Raw genomic sequence first — 12,804 nt, 5'->3', positions numbered from 1 at the left:
ACAGAAGAAAGAAAAAGAACTCAGCAAAGAGACCAAAGAAGAGAAGGTAAAAGATGAGGCTGACCAGTGAGCAATTCCACTGGGTCAGCCAAGAACTTTCATGATGTGCAACTAATAGCCACTAGCCAGACTAATAGTATTTCTATAGCTACTTCCATGTCTACCTCATTTACACATTCAAATGTACCCTGGTTATTCAACTCATGCACCAAAGAATCACCAAAAGAAAAAACTCAAATGCTTTCAGGCTGAACAGAGGCAGAGAGCCCCACTACTTGGCTCAGGCCATTTGACACTGAATGGACCTGGAGGGCCATCAAGGATGCTAAAGACAAAACTGCAGTAAAAGCTGTACTTAAAAATTGGGTCTATCAAACTTGAGCTAAAGAAGTAATTGATGAAATGGTGGAAGGAATGAAGAAGGCTGAATAGTGCCAAGCCTTGGAGTGGCTTGATGAACTTCAAGAACTACAAAAGTTCATTTGGTGATCTAAAACCCCAGGATGAGACCTGATCACTAAAGCCCAGATCAAGACACTTATGTCTTGATCAACCTATACTGTGACTGCTCTAATCAATAGTGGTTGCACTGGAAGCTCAATTAATCATGCTTTCATCAATAAGCACAAGCTCCCAACCTGAGCAACAGTGGCTCTAATTCTAGTTTATAATGCTGATAGAACAAAAAACCAGGCCAGCTCAATTACTGAATTTGTTGAGCTCAGGCTCACAATTGGTGATTATTCCAAACAAATCGACCTGGCTATTACAGATCTCAGAACTAAGAAAATCTTTCTTGGTCATGACTGGCTAATATGTCATAATCTATTAATCAACTGGAAAACTGGAAGGATTATGTTCGCAAGATGCTGATGCCAAAAGATCCCATTCAAGTTGCCCAATGAGAATCCAGAAGATTGATGGAATGAGGAAATGGAGAATGGAGAAACTATTCTTGCTATTGATCTTCAGTGTGAGATACATATCTGAGCAGTCCATCATGCCAATAACCTGGCCACCAAGGCCAATGAACATAAGGAGGAAAAACCTTTGAAGAAATGGTGCCTGAATAGGTATGTGACTTCAAGGATCTGTTCAAGAAGAAGAGTTTTAATGAACTGCCAAAGCCAAAGCTATGGGATCATGCAATCGAGCTAATCCTGAATGCAAACACCAACTTGAATTGTAAGACTTATCCTCTTAGCAATAATAAACAACAAGAACTCGACAAGTTCCTGGATGAGAACTTGTCCAGCAGATGAATCCAACTGTTGAAATCTCTGATGGCTTTCTCATTTTTCTTTGTTAAAAAGAAAGACAGTAAGCTTTGACCAGTTCAGGATTATCGAAAGCTTAATGAATTGACCATCAAAAATTGATACCCCCTGCTGCTAATCTCAGAGCTGATGGATAAACTTTGGGATGCTAAATATTACACCAAACTCAAACTTGACATTCGGTGAGAGTATAACAACATTTGTATCAAGGAGGGGGATAAATAGAAAGCAGCCTTTCAGACAAACTGAGGGTTATTTGACTCCACTGTCATGTTCTTTGAGCTCACCAACTCCCTAGCAACTTTCCAATGGATGATGAATGACATCTTCAAAGACCTCATCTCTATTAGAAAGGTCATCATTTATCTTGACAATATCTTAATCATGTCAAAAATGAAGGAGGAGCACAGAAGACTGGTATGGCAAGTGCTGGCCCTCATGAAGAAGCACAAACTGTTCCTCAAAGTGGAGAAATGCAAGTTCAAGGTGCTCAAAACTGAATACCTTGGAATCATCATCAGCGAAGGGAGTATTAGGATGGATCCCATCAAGGTAGCAGAGGTAATAGAATGGCTAAAGCTGATCAAGAAGAAGGAGCTACAGTTATTTCTCAGATTTACAAATTTCTATCAATGCTTCATCCAGGATTACAGCAAGATCATCCAGCCAATGACTCAATTAACCAGCAATGCCCCCTGGACTTAAAGACCCTCCCAACAGACTGTCTTCAATGATCTCAAATGATGGCTCATCAAAGACATCATCTTTATCATCTCTATGCAGAAGGAGAAATTCCAAGTTGAGGCTGACTCTAATGAAGATGCTATAGAAGCCATACTTTTCCAGGAACAGGATGAAAAATGGTGTCCTGTTGCATTCCTATTCAAGATGCTCATGGTCACTGAGTGAAACTACAAAATTTATGACAAGAAACTTCTTGCTATTATGCTTGCCTTAGAGAAATGGCAGCACTACCTCATCAGGGCTGTAAAAACTTTTGAGATCTGGACTGATCATCAAAACCTTTGATACTTCTGGCAACTGCAAAAACTAAACCATTGACAAGCCAGATGGATAACAAAACTCAGCCAGTATCAATTCACACTCTATCACAAAGCAGAAACAGCAAACAAGAAGGCCAATCTTCTCAGCTGATAAGCAGATCATGACTAAGGAGAGAGTGACAATGAGAGAGTAATGTTATTACAGCTCGAACACTTCAGAGCTATGATAATGCCAACAGAGGAGGAGATCCATAAGCAGATTAAGAGTACCACCTATGACAGCTACAAGTGGAACCAACAGATAGTCCCATCACTAAATCATGAATGAGGAATAATGAAGGAAGGAGGTCCAATCTGTTATGATAGATGGATCTATATTCCCCAAGATCAGGGACTCTGTGGTGAGATCATCACCACCTGTCATGATCATGCTACTGTCAGGCACTCTGGCATCACTAAGACCAAGAAATTGGTATTACAGGAATACTGATGGCCCAAAATAGGCAATGACATCACCACTTATGTCAAGGCATGTGAGGTCTGCCAACAAGGCAAATCATTGACACAGGCCTAAGCTGCTCTGCTCTACTCAAATGAGATCCCATTGTCACTATAAACCCATATCTCTATTGATATGATTACCAGGTTACCTGATTGCAATGGCTATGATGCCATCCTCATCATAGTTGATCAGTTCTCAAAAGCAATTATTCCCATTGCCTGCTCAACAGAACTGACTTCCAAGAGATGGACAAAGATTTTGTGTGATGAGGTATATACCAAGTATAGGATGCCTCAAGTGGTTATCTCCAATTGAGGACTCCAATTTGTGTCCAAATTCCTGGATGACCTCTATTGACTCCTAAACATCAGATGTAATGCATCCACCACATACCACCCTCAAATCAATAGACAGATGGAATGTGCAAATCAAAAAGTAGAAAAATACCTCTGTTTGTTTGTCAATTATTGGCAAGATGACTGGATGGAATGGCTGGCTCTCACCACCTTCCAACATAACAACTGGATCCACTCAGCAATGAGAAAGACACTATTCTTTGTCAATCATGGCTGACACCCAAATGTCACCCAAACTGAACAACATCAAACAATGACTCCCATATCCACAGACTTTGCCACCACCATAGCAAAGGTTCACTCAGAGACTAAAGCAGCCCTCAAATAGGCTGTTATGACTATAAAACAGCAGTATGACAAGCACCATCATACTGCACATATATACTCCATCAATGACAAGATCTGGCTTGACATAACCAACCTTCACCTCCTATGCCCTAAGTGCAAACTTGCTGATAAGCAAATCAGCCCTTTCCTGATCTTATCTAAAATTGGTTCCTCCACCTACAAACTCTGACTTCTCCCATCATGGAAAGTATATGATGTCTTCAATGAGTCATTACTAACACTATATATTGCTCTGGTGTTCCTCAATCAGGAATGCCCTCCTCCTCCACCTCTGAACTTGATTGACAACAAAGAACATTATAAAGTCAATCAGATCTTAAACTATAAACTGCAAAAAGTCAGAGCTAAAGATAGCAGAACAACAATGACAATCAATTATTTGGTCAGTTGGAAGGGCTATAGCCCTAAATCTAACCAATGGGTGAATGAGCATCTGATGAATGCTGATGAGGCCATACATGACTATGAACTATCTCTAAATTGAGCCATCAGGATGATGGTCTTAAGGAGGGGGTAATGTTATGATTTTTCCTTTTTTCCTTGACTTAACCCCTATTTATGCTTAGTCAGGGCACTAGAATGAGTGCTTAAGACTGTGGGACAAAGCTTGGTCATCACAACTGGCCAAGTCTGTCATTGTCTTTCAATGCAACAGCATTGCCTGATGATGCACAATCAACCTTTTATGTATGGTAACAACACCCTAGGACAATGAGCACAATGGACCCAGAAACACATAATTAGTTGTAGTATTATTAGCAGACTTTGTACAGTATTTAAGACCACTTGCTCTTGCTGGTAAATCTCCAGCTTCAAGCTAAAGTTTATTTTCACACCACTTTCTCTTGAGCCAATCTTAAGACCTTGATGCATCATGACTATTATTCACATCAGTGGACTCTGATGCTTAACCCAAAGTGTGAGGTTGTGTCAGTTTATCATGTGTTTATAGTCACATGCAACTTGGGTCTAACAGAGGGCATCAACTTCACTGCTTCCATTACTGTGATGCAATTTCTGATTCTGTCTATATTTCAACTCATCTAGTAATAGATTATGGGTTTGATATCCAGGTATATAAGACTCCCTCAAAATGATGGACTTTGAACACAACCACCTCTCCAGCATGTTCTTCCTGCTTTATGCTCTCATCATAAGAGGGCTGGCAAACTTGCTTTTAGGACCCTCAGACAGTATGAACTCTGTTCTCATTGCATCTATTATCAACATAACAACTTTTTACAGATAAGCAGTTCTGTTGGCATTATATTTTCTCACATCAGTAAGTGTGAACTGGCATCAATCTCCAACAAGCACACTGTCATTTTCTGCTCACTCTTTGGAATTTAGCAAGGTATGTGTATGACCTTCATTTCCATCTTCTCTTATTGACTCTGTTAGAAAGCAAGGCACTTGCTTCTCTTAGCCTATTCTATGTTAGTTCCAATGGCACAAGTGACAGTCTGTATTGGGTCCTACTTTGACTCTACTTCTACACTGACAGTCATTAGTGTCTTGCTTCTGAATTGCCCTCTACTGGCACATAAACCACTGAGACTTCTTCACAGTACTTTAGCTGACCTTTTTCTTAACATATTAACTCTGAAATGCTGAGAAGTGGCATTAAATGAATCAACAGTATATAGGATGCACACCACCAAGTCACTAATACCAAATCACAATGTAGTTCAAGAGAGGAATGGTAACACCTAGATTCTCAGTATATAGAGAATGTAATATTAATAGAGTGCAATAGAATGTAATTCAAGGATATATATTGCAGTTTACTTGGATAAAATTGTCTGTGTCACTGAATACAACAAAATCTATCTCAAACAGTCTGCCTGGTGCAGTTTCTTGACTGATATGGTGCACCTGGTTGCAACTTATACACAAAACTGAACTGTTCTGAACTGTTCCTGGTCTGTTCTGACTGTCTGACACAAACTTTCAGTTGTTTTCTGGGGTTCTTGCACAAAACAAAGTGACCTAGTCACCACAATACTATTCAAGTTGAGTCTATGACTCAAAGTTCTTAACACAACCCTTACTATTTGCTTGGTAGCATTTCAGGGAAGGTCAGAAACCTGCCTTCCCTATTCCTGTATTGATATTTATACTTTCTGGATCCTAGTGTCTGACTAACACTGTGATCTACTGATTAATAGGCTTGCTGGCCTGACCCAGTAGGCTAAACCCATCTTCTGGCCAATATGAGCTCATACATGGTGGCTTGGCAGATATGAGCTCATTCACAGTTAGCCTGATCAATCAACTGGACTCTGCCCAGCCCTTGCCAGCATGCCAATCACATGGGTCCCCTGGATCTGGGAACCTCTCCTGCTAAATTGCAAGGTTCACTAGTACTCTGGCTTCTACTGGATACTGAGATGATGCCCTTCAAGGGAATTGTTCCCTTGCCAGGTAATTACTTGCTCATTATCTCTTACTATGGCATAAAGTAACTAACCCAGTAGAAAAGAATAAATATATTCAACTTTCTGCCTGGTACAGTTGCCCAGCACATCAACCCCTATGATGTTTGTGACAGTAACGATATTGCATACTCCATCCGAGTCGTATCTACCACAAATGTAGTTGGACCTGCAAGTAGTTTGGTTCCATATGCCTCTGTTCATCGCAACCTAGAATTATTATACTGTACAGTCTGTGTCTACTTCGACGAGGTTGCCTGTCCTGCGCTTGTCCCCCCGGAAATTCCGTGGAGGAACGATGCTGTATGAGGTTAGGGAGTGTCTCCACAAATCATATGAATGGGTATCACTCTATAAACTCTCTCCATCTTGGTCATTTCCTCTCCGTATTTCTAACAAAAATTGATAATATTCATATTGAGTTCCTGGAGCGTCATGGGTATGGCACATTGCTGTGTTCGTGGCAGACAGACAAGGTCCGGGGGAAGGTTGGACCTGAGATGGGGTGGATAACTGTGGTATCGGCTCCGTCATACCTTCTGGGAGGCGATAAATCATGCTAATGTTCACCTGGAAGGCACGAATAAGCTCTTGCAAGTATGGATCGTCGGGCCGCAGAGATACACTGTTACTAAGAGGACCTTGTGACGAACATTATGCCAAGGTCAGAACAGACGCTGACGACTCGCCTTCAAACATAGGACCGGGCTTGGGGTGGATAAAACCAGGAAAGCGGGCAGAATACGGCAAGAGAGAAAAGTTGAATAGGAGGCCCGGCTCCCGGGCCGACGAAATATGTAGTCTCAATAAGGACCAGTGGAACCGAGCATTTCAGTCACGGTCTGTCACAACGTTACGCGTTTTCTGAACTGCAAACATGAAATCAGAGGGCGACGCGACAAGCCCGCCAGTCACCCAGACGCCCGCAACGACGTACACCCAATGGACCACACCCCGTTCGTGCACTGCAGAAAACGGCCTGTCCATTCCAATTGACTGGTCCGTGACCTAGACATTCCCATTGATCCTGCTCTGCAAGCACAAACGACGCAGGCGCAGCAGTAAATTCTTTCTTCTTTTCTCGTTTCTTCTTCTGACGAATTTCTTCTAGGGCACAATCACCGTACCAACATTATTCCCCGTACTCACACTATCAATATGCGGCTCATTATCCTTCCTATGCTGCTGCTGCTGCTCCGCAAGCATCTCAACCAGCAACGACGACGGTTCCACGTCCAGTAACTGCCGCGGCAGCACCAACGACTCAGTCGACCAATGGCGGGGGAGGGATGGATACCGCCGATATAGCTACGTTGAATGACGCCTTGGGCAGCGCCGGTGTAGATCTCAGAGTGTGTGACACTTATTTTCTCGGACTACTATCATTCTCATTACTTTTTTCCCACAAGGCAGAAGAAGAATCCCTACAGCGGTCGCACGAGCAACATCTCACCTACCGTTCATACGAAGACCGGACACGGAAACAACCCATCACGCCTTCATTCGACACTCGATATCTCGGCGCCACGATGCGCACCGTTGGCACCCAGCACAAAGTCACGCGAATACCTGATGATTCTGTCAACTACCTCGCTCTGGCTCTCCGTGCACGACTTCAAGGTCTCGTCGAACAAATGGTCGCAGCCGCCAACCACCGCACAGACACCCAATTCGATCGACCCGCATCATTGTACGAGGATGGGTCGCCCATGTGGAGCATCCTCGTCCGAAGTGACGTCGGGAAGCAGCTCGCCGCGCTAGAAAGGGTGGAGCGGGAAGAGGAGACGAAGGTGCGGCGGGAGCGAAAGGAGCGTGCGGATATGGCTGCTGCACATGCTGTTGCTCTTGCTGCACAGGCAGCTGGCGGTCCTAGCGCGGTAGTGGAGTCGGTTTATGATGATGCCGACGGCGGGGCGAAGAAGAGGAGGAAAAAGGACGGTCCGGGGGTCACCGCTCGCAACATGTCGGAGGACGTGCGCAAAAAGATGTCGAACGCTGTGGCTAGTCAAGCTGCCGGCATTGGGGGTAAATACTCTTGGATGACTGCGGCTAATGCTAGTGCGCCTGCTCCACGGCCTAAAGCTGCTGCCGCCGCTGCTTCCCCAAGCCCGGCTGGGGCGAGCACTCCGGGGGGAGCTAATGCGCAAAGTTCGTGGTCGAGGCCGTACGTGCCTACGAAAAAGCCACCGACGCCGCAGCAGTCTGTAGTTGAGGATGATACGCGGACGACGATAACTCTAAGAGATGCAATGTTTGTGATAGAGAAGGAACGTGGTCATGGCGGTGGAAGGGGCGCAGCAAGGGGGTGGACGTAGGTTTTCTTCGCGTACTGGTATTGGTCACGGTATTGGGGTCTAGGTTGTAATCACACCTTTCGTCGTATACTCTTCATGAGGTACGCGGCCAAAGAGAAAAAGACAGTGACATCTTTCGCAGAGAAAGGTAGTGTTTAAAGGTACAGAATCAAAGACATGGAAAATATCAAAACCGTCCTAACAAAACAGAACTGCGATCGCAAAACCTGTAACTTATCTAATCATAGGGAGCGGGGAAGTCATCATTGGAGTTGGCCCGCACCACGATCGGTTACTGAGCCCTTGGGATCTTCATCCTGGATAATCGACGCGACATTTAGAGACGGGAGTCGTAAGGACATGCCTCGATAGCAAAGCAATATGAGGATTTAGTCAACAGAATTTTGGCATTTCAATACTCGTTAATGTTCTCCTTTGAATACCTTGTTTTGCGGCGCACGATGGACGGATAGACGGATAGATGAACGCGCAGAAATTTACGAGGACTTGCGGCCGGTTGAGAAGTCGGTCCCAACTTGGAGGGCAGGAATCGTTGGCCACCAACTTGAACTTTCCCACCATTCAAGCCTGAGTTATCCCCGGTTTTTCTTTGTCTGTGCAATCGTTAGCTACGGCTGTCAGACTTGCGAGTCGGATGCAAGTTTACAAGAATGCGATATCTATTTAGGGCTTGGAATGAAAAGCGGACCCGAGCCCACAATGGTATCTATAAGTAGCTCTAGGGCTGCAGGCCTTATATCCTCCGATAAGTGCCTCTCTGCAGGCTAAGGCTTATCCCGTGATATTCGGCAAGCGCCTGTTACAGATGACAATTGAGAAGGCGGATGTAATTGATCCACTGTCGTCAACCGAGGTGTGGACTGGCCCGAGTCTATTATAAACACAGTCCAACAGCTGTGGAAGGGCGACAATCACATGCAAGCTCATATATCGCATGTAATTTTGGTCCTTACAGGCAATTAGCCACTGGTGGGATCTCAGAGCGTGTTAACATCCCCAGGCCTTGAATTACTAAAAGTCCCGCTCGCAACACGTCGAGGACACGCATCAAAAGATGTCCAATGCCAAGCTGCTAGCATGGGGGTCCAATACTCTTGGATGACGGCCACTAATGTGCCTGCTCCGCTGCCACCGCTTCTCAGAACCCAGTTGGGGGCGAGCGCTCCGGGGGGAACTGTTCGTGGTCGAGACCGTGTGTGCCCATGAAAAAAAAAGCCACCGACGCTACAACAGTCTGTAGCTGAGGACGACGATCACTCTGAGAGATGTGATGCTTGTGATAGCGAAGGAATGTAGGCATGGCAGCGGAAGAGGCATAGCTAGGGGATGGACATAGGTTTTCTTCATGTACTAGTATTGACAGAGTCCGAGGAGACAAATGCGGATGCTTTACGCTTCAAAAGACTCTTCCCTTTAGCATTCGACTTGGGCGGCGGGCCGGGAGGTGAGCCGGATTGGTGAGAGATGTCGCCGACGACGCTCTATTATAGCTTAGAATTACCGACGCGTCTGGACTTGTGCGGCAGGCAGAGTGCGAAAAAAGCTATCGTTGGATGTGCTGGCCGCGAGAGGATATAGAATGATGCAATGCCGACAGTTATGGCCGGGTCTATGACACAGACGAAAGGAACAGAAGACACAAGGAGAGTGCTCAGTGAGGAAGGGTGCATGAAAATAAGCAGGGGCACGATGAAGGCAGATGGAACGATAGTGGTATTAGAGAGTGAGGATGTCTGCACCTGATCCTGTAACAAGAATCATATGTTCAGCCTGGGCACTGCGCGCGCAATTCTGCCATAAATGAGAACATGAATAGCCTGTAAAGAGGGTCGCTCACTTTTGTACTAGTCGTCCATCCGTCTGGAAAAACCCATCCCTTAGGATCTTTACCCTGGATAATCGACGGCTGCAATGTACTAGTCAGTGCGATATTCAGAGACGGGAATCGTAAGAGCATGCCTCAATAGTAAAGCAATGACCTGGTTTCATAATCCCGGGTTCTTCGTTATCTGTGCAATCGTTAGCTACAGCAGCCAGATATTATGACAGTACTCGCAAGAATGCAATATCCAGGGCTTGGCATGAAAAGCGGTCCCGATCCCATGACCAGTGAATTGCTGTGATACACAGAAATCCATACCAAGCTGGGATCTATTGTCGGCTAGATAGTGGTGGATCGCTTGTCCTATGGCCTTGAATGGCTTTCCAGGTCCGCATGCGGCGATTCCTGCCTTCAGAGCATTGGATGTAACCGCACAGAGAACACGGCCTTCTGGGTCCTAATGAAAATAGATGAGAACATAACATCGAAACCAAGTCTGCACCCACTACATCTCCGACCAAGAAGGTTTCTGAGGTGTCGCCATGATATCCGTCTAAAAATATTGTGATGTCGATGTTGATGATGTCTCCGTCTTCAAGAGGACGGCTAGAAGTGAATGAGAAACCGGCGGAATTTGTAGAACGGAAAGAACCGACTCGTCTGGTATTCCATGCGCGATAACATTGTTTATGCTGTCAAAAATCAGTACGATGTGGTCAATAGAGCATGGCAGGTACCTGGTACAACAAGATTTTGGGAATCCTTTGTAGCGCAGTGGAGATGGATAGGCCCCGCGGGCAACGATATATTCATGAACCGCGGCATCAATGGCATTGGTAGTCACTCCGACCTGGACGACCATCACCTCTCTGACACCAAAAGAAGATATATATCCCCAACGTACTTTTACGAGAGAACCAGCAAAGTCCCGAACTCTGCTCGCTAGTGCCCCGGCGCGTCTAACGCGTGCCTCTTCTTCGCCGCCCAGCTCGATGATGCTGTCGCCTGTCGGTGCAACGTCGTGGCCACTACTACCGATGTAGGGCGGAACGCGAATTGAAGGCGGAACCGGTCTGGGTGCTATATGTGATACACCAAATACGAAAGGCTCCTCCGGGAGGATGACGCTGTATGTCCCAAAATCGCACACTTCTTCTCCATCTGCTGCGTGTGAAAATAGACGTGGAGTCGGGCATACATGACGGAATGGCCGAGTAGTTAAAGTTCTGCCAAAAGCTGAACACGATCGTCGAAACATACACAAAGTACGGTTTGGTCCAAACCTTCGTTGCCAAATAAGCGACTAAAAATGGGCAAGTTTAGTTTTGGAATTTCAAATTTGACCCTCGATCTGGATCCATCGTAATATTACTGGTCCTATTTTTATTCGAGATACGGGGAACAAATCTGGCCAGTACTTGTCGAGCTAGTGTGTCGTCGGGCCCTGCACAATTAATTCATTAATTGATCCAACTGATATCGCTAGTGCCTGCGCATGTGGTAAGAAAGTGACACGCATTTATTCTTAGGACCTAATAGTATACACAGTTAGCCTCACACAGCGTAGCGATAGGCGGAGACGCGGTGAGGGTGCTAGATGGTTTGCATTCAGGACATATAGTCCATCCCAACAAAAAGAGGTATCGAGCTCGGCTGGCGGAATAAGACGGAGCTCTTGCTTCTTAAGGTATTGCCGAGGCCGGAGGCTAATCAAAAGATGTGTGTGCAATCTATACTCCTGCTTTATTGCTGCATCCCGGAGCTAAATCAGTCATATGTCTCCTTCTGTTCATCAAACGATAACATCAGGCATTTGGATCACAGTTTAGTCTGCATCGTGACAGGGAACCTACGAGTCGAACATACTTATCTGGCCGTTTAGTACCCCATCCTATGGCTTCACGCTGTCACCGTATAATGCGGTCATACCGATGTCTAACCGTGCCGCGGGGAGCTTGATGAGCACCGTATTGACGGGCGTCGACGACGGCCCGTGGGTGCGGTATACAGGTCGGCTGCATCTCCATGGCAAGAATCTATTCTTCAAAGAGAACGGTAACACCAAATTGTATCAGCAAACAAGTTATGTTCGTTTATGATACTAAGCGCATACGGCCGTATGCACAGCCGCAACGAACGCATTCATACAGTCCCTATGACGTCGACGGATTGGATCTGGCGGCCGTATACCACGCCACGAAGCCCTACGGGCATCTTCATGTAAGTACTAGTCTGCATGAAGCTCGGAGTCGGCCAAGTCTCCGACTGGGTCTCGCCTGCCCTTTAAGAGGCTTCGCTTTAAATCCTGAACGTCCCACCACTTTCAAGTTCTCACCCCCAACATGATCAGACTCATTTCTGCAAGCATTCTCAGTGTGGTAGGCCTCGCCGAGCTCACCATTTCGCAATCCACAGAAATTAACCAAGCGTTAATAGGTGAACCACTTGTATTTCCACAGGTCTGAACCGACGAGGCCAGTACCGACATTGCTGTTTCTGGCACTCGAGCCTTTGCTACTGTTCTACTTTAATGGAAAACCCTGGTCTGTTAACTCCCTACTCATCATCTACGTTGTCTTCTTTGTCTCGCTGGGTCTGTCCATCTGCCTGTATCGGCTGTCTCCTTTCCACCCTCTGGCTAGGATTCCCAGCCCAATTCTCTACAAGGTCACGAAGCTGTACGGCGCATGGATATGCTGGAAAGGCTATCAACACCTTGATTGGAAGGACCTTCATGACGAGTAC

At 45.7% G+C, this 12,804-nt stretch overlaps 3 protein-coding genes across 3 annotated transcripts; 2 read left to right on the top strand and 1 right to left on the bottom strand.

Moving 5' to 3' along the window:
* Positions 1-4,309: 4,309 nt before the first annotated feature.
* On the top strand, positions 4,310-4,841 carry BT62DRAFT_791797 (uncharacterized protein). The gene is made up of 4 exons (XM_043182305.1): positions 4,310-4,492; positions 4,541-4,560; positions 4,613-4,680; positions 4,733-4,841. Exons 1-4 carry the CDS (start codon positions 4,355-4,357, stop codon positions 4,771-4,773), a joined length of 267 nt encoding a protein of 88 aa, XP_043041273.1. The 5' UTR covers positions 4,310-4,354; the 3' UTR covers positions 4,774-4,841.
* Positions 4,842-6,767: 1,926 nt separating this feature from the next.
* BT62DRAFT_993377 (uncharacterized protein) lies at positions 6,768-8,399 on the top strand. Its single transcript, XM_043190403.1, has 4 exons — positions 6,768-6,878; positions 6,935-6,983; positions 7,034-7,274; positions 7,332-8,399. The coding sequence occupies exons 1-4, from the start codon at positions 6,800-6,802 to the stop codon at positions 8,235-8,237; spliced, it is 1,275 nt and encodes a 424-aa protein (XP_043041272.1). The 5' UTR covers positions 6,768-6,799; the 3' UTR covers positions 8,238-8,399.
* A 1,346-nt stretch (positions 8,400-9,745) lies between these two features.
* BT62DRAFT_791757 (methionine aminopeptidase) lies at positions 9,746-11,394 on the bottom strand. The gene is made up of 7 exons (XM_043182304.1): positions 10,964-11,394; positions 10,716-10,909; positions 10,566-10,665; positions 10,294-10,516; positions 10,197-10,246; positions 10,075-10,143; positions 9,746-10,028 (listed from the first exon to the last, which is right to left on the bottom strand). The coding sequence occupies exons 1-7, from the start codon at positions 11,315-11,317 to the stop codon at positions 9,954-9,956; spliced, it is 1,065 nt and encodes a 354-aa protein (XP_043041271.1). The 5' UTR covers positions 11,318-11,394; the 3' UTR covers positions 9,746-9,953.
* Positions 11,395-12,804: the final 1,410 nt, after the last annotated feature.

Source organism: Guyanagaster necrorhizus (genome assembly GCF_019112545.1).
Source record: "Guyanagaster necrorhizus MCA 3950 unplaced genomic scaffold BT62scaffold_9, whole genome shotgun sequence".
In the NCBI taxonomy this organism is placed as follows: domain Eukaryota; kingdom Fungi; phylum Basidiomycota; class Agaricomycetes; order Agaricales; family Physalacriaceae; genus Guyanagaster; species Guyanagaster necrorhizus.
Note: the sequence above shows the minus strand (reverse complement) of the source record. Positions and strands in the feature narration are given on the sequence as shown.